This window comes from Daphnia pulex, chromosome 2 (assembly GCF_021134715.1).
Source record: "Daphnia pulex isolate KAP4 chromosome 2, ASM2113471v1".
NCBI classification, from domain to species: domain Eukaryota; kingdom Metazoa; phylum Arthropoda; class Branchiopoda; order Diplostraca; family Daphniidae; genus Daphnia; species Daphnia pulex.
In genome coordinates this window covers 11,774,840-11,795,327 of record NC_060018.1, presented here as the reverse complement: position 1 = coordinate 11,795,327, position 20,488 = coordinate 11,774,840, and the positions used below count along the sequence as shown (strand labels likewise).

Sequence of the window (20,488 nt, the reverse complement as noted above, 5' to 3'; positions counted from 1 at the left end):
TATAAAAATATCTACCCAGCCTAGGAGTAATCAACGGATAGACCGTTGGAAAACATGAGCCCCAGCAAAATGTTCATTATATTTTAACCTTTCTTCGAGATTAGTGTTTTTTTGCTGCTGTTGAACTGGTGAATATCGAAATGAATTTGGAGATCAAAATCACCAGATATTTAAGTATATTTAAGCGAAGAATTAAAATATTTTAAGTCGTTAAAGCCCATTTATTTAGATCTTGGGTTCCTGCTGCGGAAAATTGCTGAGGAAATGAACATGACTTCTAGGTGTTGATATAGAAATTAACACGTGAACCTGTTTGCTGCAAAGAACGCTTTGTATTGCTACTCGCCTAGCCACAATCGTCAACAGCACTGAGTCCCCCTCTCTTATTCCTTTGTCTGGGTAGGTCCTTCTCCCCCTCTCTTCTTTCCTGGCTATCCTGCGTTGCCGCACTGTCCAGTTTGTTTATCTTTTATACTCAACACCTCCCCTCAAACTGGACCCCCAAAAATAAACATGAGCACAGAATACACAGCATATTTGAATCAGACATAAATACTAGGTTCAGTGTCACAAGACAAATAATAAGAAAAGAAATATCAGCCTCCTTTAACTCTTCAGTTACACCTCCCCTACACCCCGAACGCCAATCTTGTCACGGAGATACTTGAAGCGTGGAGCAGCCAGGGGTTTCGTGAGTGCATCGGCCAGTTGCTCCTGGGAGCTTACATAGTTTATCATCTCTTCTGTCATGTCGATCGTAACGCTTCCTTTTTCTGTCCGCTTCTTCTCCTTCTCTCTCACGCCGGCGTTTGTATTGACGGCATTGAGCTCTAACATGCGTAGTGGAGTTGCACTCCCAGCATGTTCTCGGTATACCAGCATGTTGACTGGAAGGGTGGCTTTTTCCTTTGTTCTGACCGTACTGGGCAGGAAGTGCTTGCTCTTTGTGCTGTGATTCATCTCTGTTCGGCTTACTGAGATAGGCAGTATCAGATGTCGATTTTGCTTCTTCGTCGTTGCGCAGGCTCTTGTCCAATGCTATAAGGCGAGTAGTCAGTTTCTTGAGAGTTTTCTCTGCAACAGGCGTGCTGTCCCATGCAAAGGCAAAAACACGGAACTCTGGAGGAAGCGACATGAGTATCTTTGCCATTATTTGATTATCATCAATAGCTATGTTGAGGCTCTTCAGACGGAATGCTATCTGTTCCAACTCAGTCAGGAAGCTTGATACACTTTGGCTTGGTCGAAATGTGCATCCATAGAACTTTGTCCACAATAGAGGTGCATTGTCTGCGGCATCTTCTTCATACTCAGTCTCCAATTTCATCCACATCTCTTGGGCTGTGCTACAAGACATCAGGATCCTTGATTGGTCTTCTTTGATGGCGCCAAATATGTTCTGCATTGCCGTGGTATTTCTCTTGTTCCAGTTGGTTATATCAGCTGCATTTTCAATCACCTGGTCAGCATTGCGTCTCTGATTGTGGTAACAAAACGAGAAGATGGTTAGGTTTGTGATATCCATGGCAGCCTCACATTATCTCAATGTGGAATCTCCCTCACATCATCTCGATGTGGAATACCTCTCACATTATCTCAATGTGGAATCTCCCTCACATCATCTCGATGTGGAATACCTCTCACATTATCTCAATGTGGAATCTCCCTCACATCATCTCGATGTGGAAAAACACTCAGCTGTCTCCTAGATGCTTGCAACTCTAGCACACACTTGTCCACCATCATATGATGGAATTTAGCCAGAGTGACCAAACAGATTGAGAAAGAAACACAAAAAAAAGAGAAATGTCCAGCAAACACAAACACACAAAAAACAAAATCAAGTGGCAGAGATTAAGCACTCACGCCGGGATCTAAGTTTGTCAATTTAATAGTTGGTACCACGCCACAGATAGGCATCTCATATCGCGTTGTTGTCAGGCACGGATCACACACATAAAGAAAACAATAAATCATCAATAAACTTACTTCAGCAGGTTGCCGTTGAGTCCCGTTCACGACTTCCCAAAGCTCAACACTTTGTAACGCCAGCTTCATTCCAAATTTCCAAGACGCGTAGTTTTTCCCATTCAGACACCATACAACATGGCGGCGGCCATCTTTCTCCATCACTCCAGAAAAGAATTTCTAATTTCTTGGGAACAGTTAGCCGGGGACACACACAAAAAAAAATAATTGTTCAGACAGAGTAGCTGTTAGCTGTGCGTACAGCTGGGCCCATAACCTGTTGATATAGAAATTAACACGTGAACCTGTTTGCTGCAAAGAACGCTTTGTATTGCTACTCGCCTAGCCACAATCGTCAACAGCACTGAGTCCCCCTCTCTTATTCCTTTGTCTGGGTAGGTCCTTCTCCCCCTCTCTTCTTTCCTGGCTATCCTGCGTTGCCGCACTGTCCAGTTTGTTTATCTTTTATACTCAACACTAGGAGTCTTCGGAGATATATGGGCAGACGACAGATTACTGTAAGGAGGTTCTACAGATTGATATCTGCGGATGCTCTTCATACTCTGATTCATACTGATTTATCAAATTTGCTCCGAGAATCCACGGCTTGAAGTAAAAATGGTCGTAAATAGACTTTTGGCCATGGGACATCGTGTTCAATGGGTGAGGGTCCGTGAGGCCATGAATCTCATTTTTTGTTCAAGACAGGTGAATCGGAGATTGAGAAGAAGAGAGTATTCAGTACGGGCCCCCTTATCTGTGTTCCATTTTGATGGGGATCATATAACCTTAACATGTAAGAAAAGCTGGTCATTCATGCGAAGTCCGTACATCAATGGTCAAATTTTCAATTCCAATTATCTCGGGAACGAAACAAGATAAAAATCCGGACTTTATTCCATAAAAATCAGCTTGCGATTCTGAGCCGAATAGATCTAGTCCGGATTTTTAGATTCCTTTTCCGGATTACGATTCGAAAACAAATTCCGGAAAACGGGGGTATTTCTCGGTCCGGTTGAGTGGGAGATCGCTTGTTAAAATAACTTCAAAACTAAATTTAGTTTTGAAAAAAGATTTAAATATACGGGAAAATGGGCTATTGAATTATTGTATTATATACATAAGTTTTGATGTACAAGACAGCGTAATTTGATATAAATTGGGCAAACTACGATTTTGTCCAAAAATGCCCTGGTCTACCCTAAGTTTCTTCAAAATTACCCCAAAATTTAAGTTTCAACTATTTTGTTTTGGGGCTGATCACGGTGGAGAGAATGTTCTTAGGGGCCAGTTTATGCTAGTGAAACGTGGGTTGTACCGTGGTAGCTTCATGACTGGTCGATCGGTCCACAACCAGCGTATCGAGCGTTTGTGGGGAGACATACGTGTGGAATTCGTGCACATCAGTATTTTACGAAATTTTTACGTAATACCCCTTAATAATATTTCAAATTTCGAAATAAATAAATTAAAGCTTATGTTTTTACAGGGAAACGGAACAAAAGCGCATCCTTGATAGGTTTCAGAACTTCATCTGTATTGCCTCCATCTCGTCTTTCTTCCAATCATCCAACAACACATCAAAAATTCGTCGACGCCTGGAATGTTCATGGTATTCACACTGCACCGTTATCAATGTCCCCAATTCGAATGTTTATTCGAGGGCTGACATCTTTACTTCGAAAATTTTCTTCGAAGCGGAAAACACAAGATTTACCGAGCTTTTACAGGTTAGAGTTTGCCATAAAAATACAATTTGTGAATTATTTCTTTAACAAATTTTGTGTCAGGATATTGAATTCGAGCAATATATTGAAGACGTCCCATCAATTGTTGTCGATTCAGTTGAGGTCCCGGAAATATATTTTGAGATAGATCGAAGAACAGAAAGGAGCCTGAGAACAAAATATGGCCTTCTGTTTTTAAAGCTAACTGTAAAACGACTTCTGCAATTTTTCAGTCTAATTGTATAATCTGCAATCAAATTTTGTCTGAAATTTTGTCTAAACTCTCTTTTTTATCTACTTTGAATAGAAATAAAAACTCTGAGATAGCATAAGAGACTGCTGTATTATGAAATATTTTCGTTGCATACCTTAAAATAGATTCGGTGAATGTTTATTAAACTATTAGCTATAGTCTACAGAAGTAGTAGTATTTGTGAAATGCACAATTAGGGCCTACCACTCAATGATATCCATCTTATCAATATTCCCAACTTCTTTAAAAAAAATTTAATATCAATAGTTAGTTACGCGTAACTGAATTTGAATTTAAAAGGTTTCGAGTCTTCCGCCCAGTTTCCCGCTCGAGTTTTCGTAACTGATAGTTATCACGCACAGAGATTTTTCGTCCGGTGTCTGGCTTTCCAGCAGATACAGAGGCGGGTAATAAAATTGCACAAATGTCTTCGATCCGGAATCCTTTCCAGAATAAAAAATCATTGAAGAAGAGCTGCATAGAACGAAGGAAACGGCAACTCACCTACATTTGAAGTCAAATAGGTGTTCGCATCGAGAATAATCTGAAATGGAAGAGATTAAACCATTGCACATGATTTAAATACATGCCGATCCTTGCCTGTTATGACGAGCCTACCACACATATTTGCCTCTAAATGCATTGCAAGGAGTACCAAGGGAATTCAAAAATCCCTGATAAAACTTCTCAGTTGTCATCCATGATCACTTATTCAGGTTTTCTTATCAGATGTTAGCACACCATGCCATTTCATCTTTTCAAATCTATTGAATTCAAAAAATTCTTTCAATAAACGTTAAATAGGTGTACACGAATTAGTCACAATTACTCCTTGTGAGTAATGGTGACTAATTTAAAACTCACCTTTATCCATTACCATTTTATCCACTGGTTTTGCAATCCTCAACCAGTAATTGTGGCTGCTGTCTAGTGGTGAGTCCCCAATAGGCAAAGCTAATCCGTGGTTCGGCTCTATCTTTTCTATAATGATTCCCCCTAGAAACTAGAAAATGATTTTAATCATAGCAAAAGAATCAAACAAGATTGAAGTTGAGGTTACCATTCTGATTACTTGCTGCAAGTTGGCAATCATAGCTATGTAATGCAGAGTACTCATCACAGCAAATCCGTGATTTTGCTCTATCCCGACTACATCCACTCCCCAGGCTGTAGAATACTAAAAACATGATTTCAATGATAGATGAATAAAATGATACTGATAAGAGGTTATACTATCACGATTACTTGCAGGTTTGAAATCCTGAATTTGCAATTATGGATGTGTAACAGTGAGTCCTCATCTCTTCCAGATTCATCCCCAAAATAAAAAAAGAAGGGGTTAAATCATAAATGAATAAAACACGAATGAAGTTGAGGTTACCATCATGGTTACTCGCAGGTTTAGACAACTGGGCCGTGACCGCGAATGTTGTACCTGGTACTTTATCACGAACATAACACGAACTCCAACTTGTCACTTGACTGATACTGCTTCCCATCAACATTTCAACATCGACGTCTATAATCTACCTTTGTCTAACAAACCAATTTTTCCAGCTGTGTCACGGAGACAAGCGACCACAGGGCAATCGACCAAAACATTCTTTGTGATCTACCTAAACACAAACTACAGTATCTTGCAAGAAAACCTGACACTTTTGTCACCTGACAACGCTGACAAATCTGTCAGCTTTTTCTGCAAGGTACTGTACATCTAGTGGAAGCAACAGTTGTCGGTGGATGTCCCACCATTCTCAAGTCTGCCACCATCGACTTTTTTAACTCTTCTGTGACGAAGTACATGATTGGGAAATTTTGTGATCGGGTGAATTGTGGAAAACCACAATCCACAAACGTTTTCTACTATCGCCGAGGCAAACGCCATTTTACAAGATTTCACTACGCAGACTAGGTGTGTTGGAATTAGTGATCCTGAATTCAAAGATTTTGTTCACGTTGCATCTGCATCCTATTTGCATCATCCAGGGTACGATACTAAAATTTTGCGATCAAAGAGATAACAATGGAATTGTGCTGCGAAATTTAAAAAAAACATTTCGCTAAGCCCTAAGGGTGTAGACACATATATTTGAGCTGTTTTAAGAAAAAACATCGTACTCGTCTTAGGCCGGACAACGCCCCATATCCTCAGACATATTTTAGCTCTAACAGCGTAAATATGTCTGGTTTAGTGGCAGGTATAGAGACTTTTGGTTTGACCCGGATCGCACAACGGATCGCATAACGTAGAGAGACAGCAGCAGGAAAGGAACCTTGTTGAACGAGTGGGTACACGGGGTGACTATTATGAGTCGCGTTTTCAAGAGAGAGAAAAGCCATCCTTGCGTTCTGCTCCGAGTGATTTTTATCGGGATCAAGCGCTTTACCCAGCTGTAACGGTCCAGGTTTACTACGCGCAAGGTTTTGGTAGAATAGGGCCAGATTACGGGTTTGATCAACGGGATTTCCATTCGCAAGGGACCAGTAGAAATTCGAGAAACGGAGGTAGGCCAATCTAAGACCAGCGTCGGGTGGATTCAATAGCCAAACAGGGAGGTAGAAGTCAATACAATGATGTCGCTCCCCGACGGGAGAAATCAGAGAGACCTAGCAACCTGTAACAAGGGACCGAAGATAGTTTCGTTGATAAAGAAGAGCCGTAAAATGAGGAAAAGATTAGACGATTTTGTTATGGACGATTTAGACGATCAGCATAGACTGCAAAAATTCTACAAGCGCCCATGGTGGCCAAGCAACAGTAAGTCCGAAAAATCAACGGTACCACCACTGGCCACCAAATCAAATCGTGCGTCGGCAGTCAAGTCCGTGTCACCCAAGCCGGGTCCGTTGAAGGAGAGGACTCCAGAGCCAAGTAGCAATGCGGATCCAGCACCGTTAATAGTACCTCAGGAGGTGAGAGATGTGCTTTCGAGTTGGATGACGAAAGGGGTTTTGACGGAAGATTCCAAAACCATTTCATAGAAAACGCTGCTAGATTTTCTAGACAAAGAATTTTCTGTGAAGCCCCAAAACTGGACGTAAGGTTCTCTACATAAGGCCCGAGAGGGAAAAACACAGTTGAATATTGCAAATACATGCAACTCAGAATCCGATCCACGTCTATATTTGGACAACATTTAATTTTAAATACGTCTAGAAAGCGCATGTTAGCAGACCTTGAATTTATGATCGAGTTGCTACTGCGCCTGGGTTTTATTATTAATTTGGAGAAATCTGTACTGGAACCAGCACAAAGGCCAGAATATTTAGGGCCGGTTACGGTTATCGATTCTAATCGATTGTCATTCGCATTGCCAATAGCCAAGATAGAAGCGGTTAAGGCTATGTGTGAAGCAGTTCTTAGCGAAGGTCGTTTCGCTGAGAGAGATAGCATCCATCATGGGAAACTTTACATGGGCAATTCCAGCAATCCCGTACGCACAGGCGCACTACCGTCGTTTACAAAGGTTCGACATTTAGTAAGGTACAAGAGCAAATTCGAATCTAAAAAGCAAGTGCTTGCTCTCGCTCGAAGCGCAGAGGGATCTAAGATGGTGAGTGGCTAACCTAGATAAAGCGAAAGATGAAGTTTATTTTCCTCAAGCGTCGGATCTCGAAATATATACTGACCCTTCCTTATCAGGCCGAAACTACACGTTCTTGGCCTTCACTTTATACCGTAGGACATGCTGTAGGCCCCCTACATATAGTCTAGTGGCCAGTATTTTGAAGCCCGAGGTGCAGAGAACTCGGATGCTTCGGCTGTCATCCGCCAGGAGCGCGAGGGAGAGTGATAAAAAATGGTGACTAGACTGGGTGGAAAATTGGCCAAATGAGGGCTTCACTAGATAATAACCACTACTAATAACTCGGCCAATCTAATCCGGAATGTAAATTCCTTTTGGATTTGTATTGAGGGATGACCGAGCAAACTTTTGGGAGAATTAGTTTTTTTTATATGTTCGCTTTTTCCCAAAAAGCAATACCAAAGACCAACCCCCCAAATTGCGAAAATTTGAAAAAACTCAAACTTTAATGTAACTTATTTTCTGAACGGTAGAGAATATTTTAATTATGAAAAAACCGGCGAATTCGGAGTAGAAAACTCAATTGGCCTGAATTTTTCCGATTTTTAGGTCCCATAGCGGAATGGGGAAAAAACGGAGGGTCCATGAATTCGGTGCGCTTGAGCTAGATGGAGAAAAAAAAACTGCGTATTGCATATGGAGAAGTTAAGTGGCCCCATCGCATTCATAGGGCAACATACGAATATTGTTATAAAAAATCTCGCCTGAATCATACGTCCCGCCACTAGCGGCGAGCTCTAGAGGAAGACAGTGTAGTCTTGTCTTTCCTTCTTAGTCTGTTGCTGGTATGACGCATCACTCAAACACCTCTTAAAAAAGATAAAATTGGGGATATTTTTCAATTCGAAGTAAGTTGCCAACTAATAACCCATTTATTAGCTGTTCTTCTTTACTTAGTCACATTGTTGTCAAGAAATTTATCCATTTCCGGCTGTAAGTAGGATCGCAGTTTAAGCTACTTTTGTAGAGTTGTACATTAGTTGTGCAATAACACGGACCCAAGATTCAATATGCCATTAAAGTTTTCCCCCCAAGATGTTAACTTCGGTAAATGTTTTTGAAGCGTGTTGAAGGCTATTATAGTGACTTCATTGGCAATGGACTTTTAATTTTAAAACATTGATTAGCACTTCCAAAGGAAATCAAAGTTAGATTCTTATTGGTTTAAAAATTGGGGGATCTATTTCAGGGACTCCTAGTGGATTTGATTTTTTCCTTTTATTTTATTTTAATCGAATCTTCGTGAAAAATTACAACTAGTAGGGTGTAGTACGGCCTACGAATCGGCGTCACCATTCATGAATTCCACCCAAGGAAAATCAATAAGTGTGCGCTGCTTACGGCTATTCGCACAGCACACCCAGACTTGGCAAACTATCAACTATCAGTTTCCATTGGCAAGTTTCCTGAGGTGCCAGATAACCGAATTTCGTATTCTCTACAAAACTGCGCCGGGCTTGTTACTTGTTAGAAACCAAGCGAAGACTTGATAGTTGTCAAGAAATCCAACTATCTCATGCTAATGTCTATTTAGCGGTTTTTTTTCAGTTTCTTTACGTCAATGGGGTTTCTAGAAGGATCGCAGTTCAAAATTAAGATTCTTTTATGCTATTACAGTTGTGCAACAGCATGGACCCATGATTCAATATCCTAATATTGATTCCATTTACATGACCTACCCTATGTATCCTGTGATGCTGTGAATACTAGAATGATAATTTGGAAATCACCTTTATCATAAAATATTTGAATATAAAAATGGTCTTTAAACTGTCATACATTCATCTTTAAATTTCATGCATTTTGCTTTATAAGGAAAGGCCTTTCCTACTCAAATAAAACATGGCATTTCAACCAAACAACCCAACTTACTCTGCTCAGCCCGGGCAACCAAGCTCCGACTGGGCTGTCCCGGGGGTAGATCAAGGTAATTAATTCGTCTTCACTTTTTAATCCCGATCCTTAAAGAATGTTGAAAAAAAGGATGTAAGTAATATACATTTAATCATTCCAGGGCCACCACCTCAATATATAAATCCAATAAGTCAACCACCTGACCAACAACCACCTTTAGACCCAGACAACAAAATTTACGGTGTAGCAGAATCCGGAGGGCTCGGCGATGCCGCGTTTGCCTTCTCTGATCAGTCTATCCGTATGGTTTTCGTAAGGTATGAATTCAAAACAGCATGACACTTGTTACTATACACGATCCCATAATAAAATAACAACAACTACCATTGCAGGAAGGTGTACTCAATTTTAATGGTGCAACTTGCCATCACGGTGGCAATTATATCTCTCTTTGTGTACGAACCGAGCGTCCAGTTGTACGCATTTGAACATCCAGAAATGTGGTTAATTACGTTTCTCATGGCCATCGGCCTTATAATCGTTCTGGCTCGTTGCCACGAGTTCCGACGGCGCTGGCCTTTGAATCTGATTTTACTGGGACTTTTCACTCTTTGCGAAGGCTTTTTGCTGGGCACACTCTCGGCTTCCAACGAAGTACGTATGGGTGTGATTTTTGGTTGTATAATTGTACCCACTAATCAAAGTCATTTTTTTTTTTTTTATTTCTCTTACAGTCGGAAGAAGTGCTAATCGCCGTCGGTATCTGCTCGGCTGTTTGTTTTGCGCTCACCATTTTTGCTATGCAGACTAAATGGGATTTCACGGCTTATGGAGGAATCCTCTTTGTTTGCGCCATCGTTCTAATTATTTTCGGAATCGTCGCCATTTGCATCCCCGGAGATGTTACCCAACTCGTTTATCCCTCGCTGGGCGCGTTACTTTTCAGCGTTTACCTAGTCTACGACACCCAATTGATGCTCGGTGGTAAGCACAAGCACTCGATCTCCCCTGAAGAGTACATCTTCGCAGCCCTCACTCTCTACGTGGACATTATCAACATCTTCCAGTACGTGCTTTCCCTACTTCGATTCACACGTAAATAAAGGGCAAAGGACTAAAGGGTGGTATATAGCCTAATTGTTGTCTTCCATTTATTGTCTAATTATTCATAAACCTTATCTTCAGGATTATTTCGTTTAGTCTTAGTTTTAACTGTCCAATAAGTCAAAGTAATCTTTAAAAGAAATTTAAACTAGTTTGTTGTTTTTAATATTTATAATGTAATTGATTGGAAATTGCTGTTACGTATTTTTCATGTATTTTTAGCTTATGCTTTTACTGTTATTACGTGTTTGCTGGTACTTGATTGTTTTCTGTTTACTCGAAATTAACCGTTCCACTATTAACATTTGCTATTTCTATTACATTCAGTCATGAATGAATCTCGAACATTTGCTATTTCTGTTACATTGTATTCCGTTATTATCCATCGAATTCTGTCATCAATGTTGTCAATGTCAATAGATGTCAAAGAAATATATAGGTAGCGGGTAACCTATACTCTTTCAAAATATTGAGATAGATTACGGTTGTACTTCCGCCGTTTTTTTTTTTTTTTTGTTTTGTTTTTGTTTTTTGTTAATTTTGTTGGAAATACGGCGGCCAGTTGCTGGCTGCTGTTATTTGGATCGTGATTTCTGATTTGATTAACTGCGGAACGTTTTTTTTCTTCTTACTAACCAAAGAAAGCGATGGCATTGTTAATGAAAAAAAAATGGTTGCCTTTGAAGAATCAGACCACAGTCTGATTGTATTGGCTCAGGCTAAATAACGTCCAATCGATGCAATTAAGTATATACTTCTATTTTTCTATACCAAGATTTATTAATTTGAGGATGATGGGTTTATTTAGCTATTGTTTGTTTTCCCTTATAGTCTTTCACAGCGGTCGTGAGGTCGTATAACTAATACATATACTAGATGAACACAATTATTGGAACGGAATTCCGAAATGTTTGTTTTAGGCGGTTCGCGGTTATTTGTCGATCATAAAAAGAGTTACGAGACGTATATTAGAATATTACGAGATTCGTGTATAAAGACCTGCTCGTCAAATCTGCACACTGCCAACCTTGAAAAGGCTATTACAGCTTACAGCGACGTTTAGGAAGGACGCTGGAGGCAAATGCTGCGGAAGTTTTAGTTTCCCTGGGGTTGACCTTAATAGGAGTAAACCATGCAGTTTTTATCTGTGTGTTATTATAGGCCAACCCGATTCTTATTTTAGATGCTAATAATTTTTCTTTATGCACGTGTTATTATTTTAAAACATTAAACATGAATAAAAATCGCAGATTCGTTGCCATTTATTTTTTCTTCGCGTAACAATTTTTATATATAAAGTATTTGGAATTTCAATAAAAATAGATAACAGCAAACAAAATGATAAACATTGGCGTCTTGGCAACAAGTCAAATTGTTCCTGCCAAGGTTCCTGCATATTTAAGTGATGGTTATAATCTCATGTCACTCCCGTGGCGTCACTAAGTCATCCAGCAGGTATAATGTGAATTAAAAGCAACGTTTGCTTCTGGCTCCTCGCTTACGTCGACATGCCCAGTCGCTGTCACCACCCCCGCTGTCGCCACCCGAGTGTCCACCACCCGAGTGTCCGCCATCCCCGTTCGAGTGCCCGTGCCCACCCGAGTGCCCGTGCCCCGAATGCCCGTGCTGCCCGCCATCCCCGTTCCCACCTGAGTACCCGCCATTCGAAGGGGAATAACCAGAACTGGACGAGCCAGAATTATAATAAGAGTGAGACGGCGACGAATAAGTTGGTCGGGTGTAATGGACTGGCTGCCGATTGTAATATGAATAGCGATTGACGCTGTGCCTCTGAGGATATCTGTTGTAATATCCGCCGAAAGCAACTGGTCGGCGATAGTATTGAGGATATCTTGCTGGGTAATGGTAACGACGATGGAATGTGCTGGAGGTTTTCAGGACATCGTTGTCTAATACAGGTGACTCTGTTGATTCAGCGGACACGATGGACTCGGTGGATTCAGCCGACTCGTTTTCTTGATTTCCTTCTATCGCCGGAGTACCGCTGGTTAATTTCGGATCGTTGCTTCCGAGTGACTCGATAGATTCAGCGGATTCGACCGATTCGGTTAACGTTATTATGACATCATCTTTCTTGTCTGCTACTACAGCGTCGGTGACTTGAGCATCGACTGCTGCTGGAACAACAGCAGCCAATGTAACAGAAACCAGATGAATAAGTAGTAATACCATTAACCCCGTCTTCATTTTTCTGCAAAAGTAAAAAATAAAAATGGATGAGAATTTATACTGGCATTGCAGCGCACCATACGTCGGGTATACACTTGAAAGAAAAGAATCAGCAGCAGCAGTTTGACCAAATATTAAATTGTTGCAAAGGTAACTTACCGATTTGATCGAACGGACGTCAGAATTGAACAAATAAGACTTCCTCTGCTTCACGTCTGCTTGTTTAGTTGTTTTGGGACAAACTGTGCTTTCACAACAAAGCCTTCGCTCTTTTTATACTCGCCCAGGACCTTTGGGTTAACACTGAGCTGAACGTTATACAAATTCAGCTGCAGGCTAAATTTTTTGAACTCCTTATAGCGTCTTGATGTATATGGACGGGAGACGGCCGTACCAGGCAGTTAAAAAAAACGAGTATTCGGCACCGCCTGGCACCATATATCCATTTGAACAAAAATGCTCTGCGCCGGACTTCCATATAGACTCGCTTGAAGGAAACAAAAATAACCTAAGCATTTATCCCTACGTAAACTAACGGTAAACTGTATTATCGGTTACCTTTCGTTACACAGCCAGCTGAGAAAGGGAGGTGTAACGATGGAAATTGATGACTCCAGGCCATTTGCGGTCGACCAGCAGACTTTGCGTGTGCAACTGTGCATCCATCCTGTCCGATCCTATCCAACACTTGATGCGCCTGTTGCTGGTGTATAGAGCCATCTGTACCCAGTCCGTACCAGGTAATAAATTTGGGACACCTTATACTACGTACCTGGTACGAGGAAGAAGATGACCCAAAACGGCAAAACCTCTCACCACATCACACAGACACACATCCTGCTTCCACCTGTCTTATCCTCACCATCCATTTGATCAGTTACCAAATCAAACAAATGTAAAACTGCTTATCAAGATCTTCTTTTGCTATGCGAATAGACGACAGTTGATTTAGATTTAGCTTTTTATTTACGCAGCGCAATTTCTTGTTCCGTCGTCATATCTTTATAATAGCATTTATTTCTATTTCTATTTACAAATCTACTTATTACTGAATTTTGGTCTGACAATATTGTTTACTTCGTTCTATTAAATTTTACATTTGCAATCTGATGCGATGTTGGTGATACCTACGTGAAAAGAGCGAAAGATTTATGGTCGCTGATGTATCGGACTTTTAGGTTTCGTGTGTCTATTTTGCATTGATTCATTTCCCTACTTGTTCATACGTAGGAATGGTATGGCTAGTAACACACCGTACTACACTATAACCCAAATACGGAGACGTTCGGGCGTGAAGCCTTGGGGAGAAACTGCGAATACGGACAGGTAAAAAACAGTTAACAAATTTTTTTTCTCGGATAACAAATACAGTATTGGTATTTCACAATAATTCAATGTATAATTTGAAAGCTTATAATTAAAATCAAATCTAAAAATGCACTACACTAATACAGTTTGAATTTTGTAGATTGTAATCTCATGAGCGATCGTAAGTCTATACACAGTATATATTTTTATAAAAAATAAAAAATTCTTAAACTTCATTTTATTTACACTGAAAAATTCGAATCGTCTCTCCCCTCTGATATGCAGAATGAATTGGAAGTGGAACTCGTCATCCCCAATTGTGTCGAGAAGGACGACGGGTCTTCGATATTGGATCGATTACTGCGTACGATATTTGAATCCTCTCGGACAAAAATCCTCTTGAGACGAGGCCACAAGAAACGACGGACGTCTCGATTCAAAACAATGAAAATGATGAAAATGATGACGCCACGCAGTGAATTAAGTAAATTGGTGATTTCGAAAACATAGACGAAGTTGGTTCGTAATAACGAGTCATCGTTCAAGTAGATAGGGAGCCACGCAGCGATTTCAAACACCCAAGGAATTCCGGTGATGAAAAAAAGTTTCAGCGCCATTTTGAAACTAAATTTGATAATACTTTAACTTTTAAACGCAAAGGAAAAAAAAATATTTAGGACATTATAATTTTGTTTTGCTTACTCTTGCTGCTCTTGTGAATCTTTCGATGCGTTTCGATTGGTATGCGTTGTCATTCCCTGTTTTCCTCTCCAGCAATGCATTACATTTTGATTGAACAGTAAAGTTAGAAAACAAGCAATGTTGAATATTAGCAAGGACCCGACGGGTGCGTAAAAGAAAACCAGTGCGGAAGTGCCATCTAGATACGTACATATTATTTGCAATTAATGAGAACTTACGCACTGAATATGTATAAATAATATCATAATATCCATTCAAGTAAACTAACCAGCAAACCAGCAATTCAAGAGACCCATGTTGGGATTGAAAATTTCCGAGATTCCAATCTGGGAAGACTGGAATTGTGTGACCAAAGCAGCAATCATTGACAAGACAGGAAAACCCCAACCGAAAGCCGAATACAGAATGAATAGCATTTCGTTGGAAACTTTGAATGATCCACTAAATTTCGAAAACATTGTTTCGAGAATAATCAATCATAAAAATTATCTTTGAAATTTGGGATAAGAAATTTACCTGTAGATACGGGAGTAATCGAAACAGTACACCGTCAACCAGGAAAACGACGCAACCGATGAGAAATAAATAATATAGCCTATGCGTACATGTAAAATATTAATTTAGTCTGCCACATTGTAATTTACATAAATAGAAACAAATTTATACCCATCACTATGCATGAAGTTTGGCCTTGCGGTAGGCTTACTAGTTCTAGTTGAACAATCGACAGCGACATGAACGACTAAATAATTTAAAAAATAATAATCTTTAACTACACTGTAACGTCTATGAAGAGACTAGAACCAATAAAAAGTTTTAAACAAACCAAACACAAGGTAATGATGTGGCATAATAAAATTCGACCAGTCAACATCATCGCCATCGTTGTAACTCTGGACCTCTTCCTACTTCCTCCTCCAAATCCTGATGTAACTAATTTCGCCGAACCTGAAAGACCAACATTTACATTTTTTCCCTAATTATCTACTGGTGCTTAATAAAAACAGAATGGTATATGAAAAGTTATATTACCGGAGGCTGGAACAATAAAATAAATAATAAACGTGGCTAATAAACCGGCGGCCGAAATCAGCAGAAGAATCGGGTAGTGGATTGAAACACGATGAGATTTTGATGTGCAGTAAAAAGCTTTGGGCTGATAGAAAACTTCTCTTTCATTTCGAAGAAGTGCCAAGTCCACGCAAAAAGGCTGGTGCTTCACTTTTAAATCCCAATAATTCTCAAAATAAAAGTGCGTTAAAAGTGACAGACTATTATTTTCTCCGCCGACGGATTCGAACAAAACTTTGTGATGCTCTGATTGCAAAGGAATGTTTTCGATGACTTGGCAAGAAATCGATGTGTTTGCCATTAAGGTGATGGAAATGTTGTTATTCTTCTGGATGTGGTTGTTCAGCGCTCGTGAGATAATGGTGTCAGCATCTGAGTATTCTTCTAATCTCAGTGGCTGACAGGAGTTATCTCGCTCGTCCATCACAGATCCAGATGGACAACACTTGGGCATATTCACTTTAATACTCGACTCGTTGCGAACAACCATTTTAGATGCGGTTTCGTTAATGGTCTGCTTCTCTGCATCTTCTTCGAGTAAATCTTCTACTTTTTCGTTGGAGCAGAAAATGGCGAGATTGGATGTGACGGGTAAACCAACGGGATCCTTGTAGACAATGTCCTCTATGCAATAATTTTCAATAGAAACTAAATTGCTACCGGAATTAATTTCCAAACTGCCGTTCGAGTTTAATACAAAATCGCTTGTTTGTCGTCGGTAGAGAAAAGGGTCGGAGCAAATGGGTAATCCGAACCGGAAGAATAGCTCGTCGCTTTTTGAGAACTGAAGATCATCGAAGAATTGTGTTGAAGCTCCTCTAGTTTCAGTGCACCATTTTTCCTCTTTATTTTGCGAATAAACTTGGTTTCGGTCGCAGCACTTTCTAACAACCGATTTACCGGCAATGGCTGTCAGTTCCGCAGGTGCCGTCGATCGGATAAAATCCAATTGTAATTTTCCAAAATCGTTCATGGCACTTGTGGGAAACGGATGGATGTGCGACGTACAAATAAACGCTATTCTTCTAGCCTAGAGATAAATAAGTAGCAATATAGGAAAGCAAACACATGAATAGAAATGCGAAAAAACCTCTTCGAAATTTCCGTCCAAGAAGTAGTCTTCTATGCAGTGGTGTTCATTTTGTAAAACCCAAAACCGATGCGGCACTATCAGCTGGCCAGATGGCATTGGGTAGAAGAGATCGCCCATTCTCATGTCGGGTTCTAGTAAGAAATCCGGCGTGCAATTGCTAGGAAATCCCGCGTCGATTTCTACATCTTCAATGGCGTATTGAGATGGCACTGTCTGCTCGGAGCCAAAGAAAATCTGCCGAGAATAGTTTTGCGAAGACGGATTGCTGCTGGTGTTGGAATGTTTAACACATCGATCTCTACGATCGGCTACATCCTCTTCCCGATTGAAGTTGTACACTTGGCCTGGACCACAGCATTTGCGAATCACAAATTTTTCCTCTGAGCTTTATTAGTTCAAAATTAAAATGATTTAGGAATTGATTTTGTTTTTCACATAACGCAATTTTACTTGTTAATTGAAGAGTATTGAAGCTGCAAAGATGGAAATGCAGTGCTGGATTGCGGTGGAGACGCGTTTGCCATCAGTTGAAAGTACAAGATGAACCCCAGAATAATAGAAGCTCTTTGAGATATTTCCATGATTAGCTAATCCACAATTTAGGGCTACACTAATAACTGAAAATTAATTAACAACGAATTCTACAACCGAAGTAAAAGTAATATTTCAATACCGGTACGCAGTTTGGAGATGCTTACAACATTCGTATCAGTCCAGCTCACAAAATCGTATGAGACGTAGAAGAAAATTTCCTCATCTTTCAAAGGTATATTCAAGGCTCTTTCAAAAAGCCTTTGGGAACTTTTCTGGGACGCCCTCTTTTCGTCACTAAAAGAATTAAAATTTTTACAAAATTGATGATAAATGAGTAAATGACAGAAGTAATTCAATTTACTCATTTTCAATTTATGACGTATACGATTATACGGAGTTAATACGTACATACGCATGGATTCCATAATTTTCTTATTCTTTTGTAACACACACATCCTGCATGATGCTGTACTTTTCTTTTGTAACCTTCGAATTTCCTTTCTCTAAATCACTTATCACGATTTCCATATTTGTACTTGGAATGCGGCAATCGCAGCATAGACAGCAGTCGTGACGGAACTTGTCATCAATTAAATATAGGTTTTGCGTACATACATGTAAAGAGAAAATTTAAAAGAAATGTAACTATGTGAAATGAAATAAATCTGAATAATTAAGGTAACCATGTCTCTTGTACAAATCAAGACTCCTATTTAGGATGATAAGAAATGTGAACGACCAATCTTTATGAAAATCCAAAAAAAAAGGGCGTGAATGAAGAATTAATTTTACTCTAAAAACTCACCATGAATTAGCATTAAATCTTGTCCGTTATTCTATTTTCCTCTTCTGAAAATTGTTACGCGTATTTGTGAGACTTTGGGTTTTTCCTTACAGATTTTATGGTGATTTTTTTTTACCTTTCGGAAGAACCGGGGGAAGAACCTGCTCAACTGGCTGCTAGCTACTGACGTCTTTCGAAGTTATAATTAATTCTGCATCATGAAGGTGATTTCCAGATTTGATACAAGCTCTTTATTGAAAAAAAAAATTCGCTGATGTTTGTCGAAGCAAAATGAGCCAATCGCAGACCATGTAAGACCCTGTCTTTTTCTGGAATAAAAAAAAGGGCTAGTTATGAACACAGTTTTCGAACTCTGTTGCGACAGATCCTAGTCAACAAAAAAATAGCTGTTGGTTTGGACAAAAATAAAAATGTTATCCAGTTTTGAATCAAAGGCAATGAAATGACCAGCACGGGCCGCCAGGGTCCTTTCTCTCTATTATCAGTTTAAGTCGCTCAAAACCAGGATGCGGGAACGCCCAATATTCAAATGAAATTCAGGTTTTGGAAGTATATAGTGACTATGTTGACTACTGTACAAGTTCTAACCAAAGAAGCTACACCAATTAACTTTCCTAAACAATTCTTCTTTAAAATACAACTAAAACAAATTACTTCAAGCAGAATCATGCATCTAATTCATTTCCTCTCGATCCTGCCAGGGATCGAACCTGGAATCTCTTGCTCCGTAGGCAAGCGCCTTATCCATTGGGCCACAGGACCTTGTTACTCCATGAAAGCAGTGTCATCCACTTGCCTGTGGGTGAAAAGTGGAATAAGAAAAAAAATGCCAGTTTCGCATTACTTTGCTGGTGCATCAAATTACGTTTGGCTGTCCCACAGACACGCTTTAAGTGCGCTGTAGCGGACGCTATAGAATTGCGACTGGCACGTTTTACTTAAAATTTTGTAAATATTTCTGAAACTCTCGGTAGTTTCATTTTGTTGGTTTTTTGTAATTACTTTGCAAAAAGGAAAATCATTTATAGTTTATTCTACCAAGGCTTATGCAACGTGAAATTGCATGCCATTCATTTTATTATTGCGACTGACATGCAAGCTGACATGTTTGCCATCTTCTTCAACTTTTAGAAGAAGATAATACCATCTACTTGTTATTCTCATTAGCCTAATCTCAAAGTCCTTGAATTAAAATAACGACCTTGCTCGTTATTAGCCGGGGAATTTTTCGACAGTTCTAGTCAATAAGGAAAAAACGTACTCCGTACTGTGTTACCATTTATAATCAACGCCACTAAATAGTTGAAGAGGGAGAACAGATACATTTTTCTTACTTTTATAGCGTGTGAAATACGGCCAGGCATCCTCAAGTGCTCCATCCGCAGTAAAGTTGAATACGGCAGCAGGCAGAATAGGTCCTCTTGAATAGACTCACATGGAAGTATGGGACACACGAGGACAGCTGGAGTTTAAAGAATGGGGAAGAAATGATACGTAACTCGACCGACATCGGTAAGTAGTTTCTCCTATCAAACAGAATGCTGTTTATCTAAATAAAAAATAGAAACTGGGTTATGAAAAACATTCACAGAAACAACCAAAAGGAAAAGTTGAAAATGAGAGAGTGCTGGGTAAACCCTAACTGTGAATAAAAAGTAGAATTTAAGGTTTTCATGCAATACACTGCATTTATGTAAATCATGCATAATATCTAGTCACAGGAATAAAAGTAACGAAAATCATTACCCAATCGATGAAACTGAGATTGTTGCTGGTGTCAGGTCATTGCCAACACAATCAAAACTTGCATAACTTGTCGTTATGATAGCTGGCTCAAATCTGCACGAAGGAAAAAAAGGTTATATAGTGCAAATAAACTGCCGTGCATCAACAGGTGGCTTCCATGATACGAAATGTTAGTCAAGAAACATTTCACAAACCTGGAACAGGTTTATCTTCTTTATAAGCTCCCATAATAATTCTATTTGTATTCTTAGTTTTATTTACCTGCTTAAACAGCATGGAGTGTGTATTAAGCTATTCCATAAAAAGACGCGACCACATTTGACACGACGACCACATTTTTGTAATTTTTTGCTATTTTTCGAGCAGACGACACTGATAGAAAACCAATAAAAATACCCCGCGGCCCGCGCCCCCTTAAATTCAAACTGCTCAAAACTATTTTAGCGGTTTTCTCACCCTGCTCGACATCTGCTGAACGGATTAGGTCATTGGGATTATTTTTAAAAAATCAAATAATTAGTTCATTTCGACAAAATTCGAACGAAA

The 20,488-nt window shown here is 39.7% G+C and overlaps 4 protein-coding genes, 1 long non-coding RNA gene and 1 other non-coding gene across 9 annotated transcripts; 1 reads left to right on the top strand and 5 right to left on the bottom strand.

The window, feature by feature from the left end:
- Window positions 1-317: 317 nt before the first annotated feature.
- Window positions 318-2,310, bottom strand: LOC124209667. The gene is made up of 2 exons (XM_046607769.1): window positions 1,990-2,310; window positions 318-1,477 (listed from the first exon to the last, which is right to left on the bottom strand). The coding sequence occupies exons 1-2, from the start codon at window positions 2,128-2,130 to the stop codon at window positions 653-655; spliced, it is 966 nt and encodes a 321-aa protein (XP_046463725.1). The 5' UTR covers window positions 2,131-2,310; the 3' UTR covers window positions 318-652.
- Window positions 2,311-8,238: 5,928 nt separating this feature from the next.
- On the top strand, window positions 8,239-10,960 carry LOC124208689 (protein lifeguard 1-like). The gene is made up of 5 exons (XM_046606549.1): window positions 8,239-8,383; window positions 9,351-9,462; window positions 9,550-9,706; window positions 9,782-10,043; window positions 10,124-10,960. Exons 2-5 carry the CDS (start codon window positions 9,378-9,380, stop codon window positions 10,490-10,492), a joined length of 873 nt encoding a protein of 290 aa, XP_046462505.1. The 5' UTR covers window positions 8,239-8,383; window positions 9,351-9,377; the 3' UTR covers window positions 10,493-10,960.
- A 777-nt stretch (window positions 10,961-11,737) lies between these two features.
- On the bottom strand, window positions 11,738-12,960 carry LOC124208067 (RNA-binding protein FUS-like). 2 transcript variants are annotated; one of them, XM_046605785.1, is made up of 2 exons: window positions 12,843-12,960; window positions 11,738-12,705 (listed from the first exon to the last, which is right to left on the bottom strand). In XM_046605785.1, exon 2 carries the CDS (start codon window positions 12,699-12,701, stop codon window positions 11,961-11,963), a length of 741 nt encoding a protein of 246 aa, XP_046461741.1. In that variant the 5' UTR covers window positions 12,702-12,705; window positions 12,843-12,960; the 3' UTR covers window positions 11,738-11,960. The 2 variants fall into 2 exon arrangements, with proteins under 2 accessions (XP_046461741.1, XP_046461733.1); XM_046605777.1 differs by having other exon boundaries at window positions 11,738-12,713; window positions 12,843-12,932.
- Window positions 12,961-14,132: 1,172 nt separating this feature from the next.
- LOC124205944 lies at window positions 14,133-17,630 on the bottom strand. Of its 3 annotated transcripts, none has more exons than XM_046603556.1 (10): window positions 17,531-17,630; window positions 17,308-17,462; window positions 16,855-17,242; window positions 15,726-16,794; window positions 15,520-15,641; window positions 15,360-15,435; window positions 15,210-15,288; window positions 14,962-15,134; window positions 14,694-14,871; window positions 14,133-14,615 (listed from the first exon to the last, which is right to left on the bottom strand). In XM_046603556.1, exons 2-10 carry the CDS (start codon window positions 17,436-17,438, stop codon window positions 14,234-14,236), a joined length of 2,598 nt encoding a protein of 865 aa, XP_046459512.1. In that variant the 5' UTR covers window positions 17,439-17,462; window positions 17,531-17,630; the 3' UTR covers window positions 14,133-14,233. The 3 variants fall into 3 exon arrangements, with proteins under 3 accessions (XP_046459512.1, XP_046459500.1, XP_046459508.1); XM_046603544.1 differs by having other exon boundaries at window positions 17,308-17,474; window positions 17,531-17,628; XM_046603552.1 differs by having other exon boundaries at window positions 17,308-17,467; window positions 17,531-17,625.
- Window positions 17,631-18,885: 1,255 nt separating this feature from the next.
- Trnar-acg lies at window positions 18,886-18,958 on the bottom strand. The gene has a single exon. It is a non-coding gene; the product is annotated as a tRNA-Arg (tRNA).
- Window positions 18,959-19,457: 499 nt separating this feature from the next.
- On the bottom strand, window positions 19,458-20,283 carry LOC124205961. The gene is made up of 3 exons (XR_006879523.1): window positions 20,204-20,283; window positions 19,943-20,035; window positions 19,458-19,745 (listed from the first exon to the last, which is right to left on the bottom strand). It is a non-coding gene; the product is annotated as an uncharacterized LOC124205961 (long non-coding RNA).
- Between the last annotated feature and the right edge of the window lie 205 nt (window positions 20,284-20,488).

Excerpts from the sequence above, each read along its gene's own strand:
- LOC124208689 (XM_046606549.1), top strand. The coding sequence starts at position 9,378 with ATGGCATTTCAACCAAACAACCCAACTTACTCTGCTCAGCCCGGGCAA. Across the intron at positions 9,463-9,549 it reads TGTCCCGGGGGTAGATCAAG|GGCCACCACCTCAATATATA; the intron begins GTAATTAATTCG and ends TAATCATTCCAG. Across the intron at positions 9,707-9,781 it reads ATCCGTATGGTTTTCGTAAG|GAAGGTGTACTCAATTTTAA; the intron begins GTATGAATTCAA and ends CTACCATTGCAG.
- LOC124205944 (XM_046603556.1), bottom strand. The coding sequence starts at position 17,438 with ATGGAAATATCTCAAAGAGCTTCTATTATTCTGGGGTTCATCTTGTAC. Across the intron at positions 16,795-16,854 it reads TGGACGGAAATTTCGAAGAG|GCTAGAAGAATAGCGTTTAT; the intron begins GTTTTTTCGCAT and ends ATTTATCTCTAG. Across the intron at positions 15,436-15,519 it reads ACATCATTACCTTGTGTTTG|TCGTTCATGTCGCTGTCGAT; the intron begins GTTTGTTTAAAA and ends TAAATTATTTAG.
- LOC124209667 (XM_046607769.1), bottom strand. The coding sequence starts at position 2,130 with ATGGAGAAAGATGGCCGCCGCCATGTTGTATGGTGTCTGAATGGGAAA. Across the intron at positions 1,478-1,989 it reads CTCAACGGCAACCTGCTGAA|AGACGCAATGCTGACCAGGT; the intron begins GTAAGTTTATTG and ends TACCACAATCAG.
- LOC124208067 (XM_046605785.1), bottom strand. The coding sequence starts at position 12,701 with ATGAAGACGGGGTTAATGGTATTACTACTTATTCATCTGGTTTCTGTT.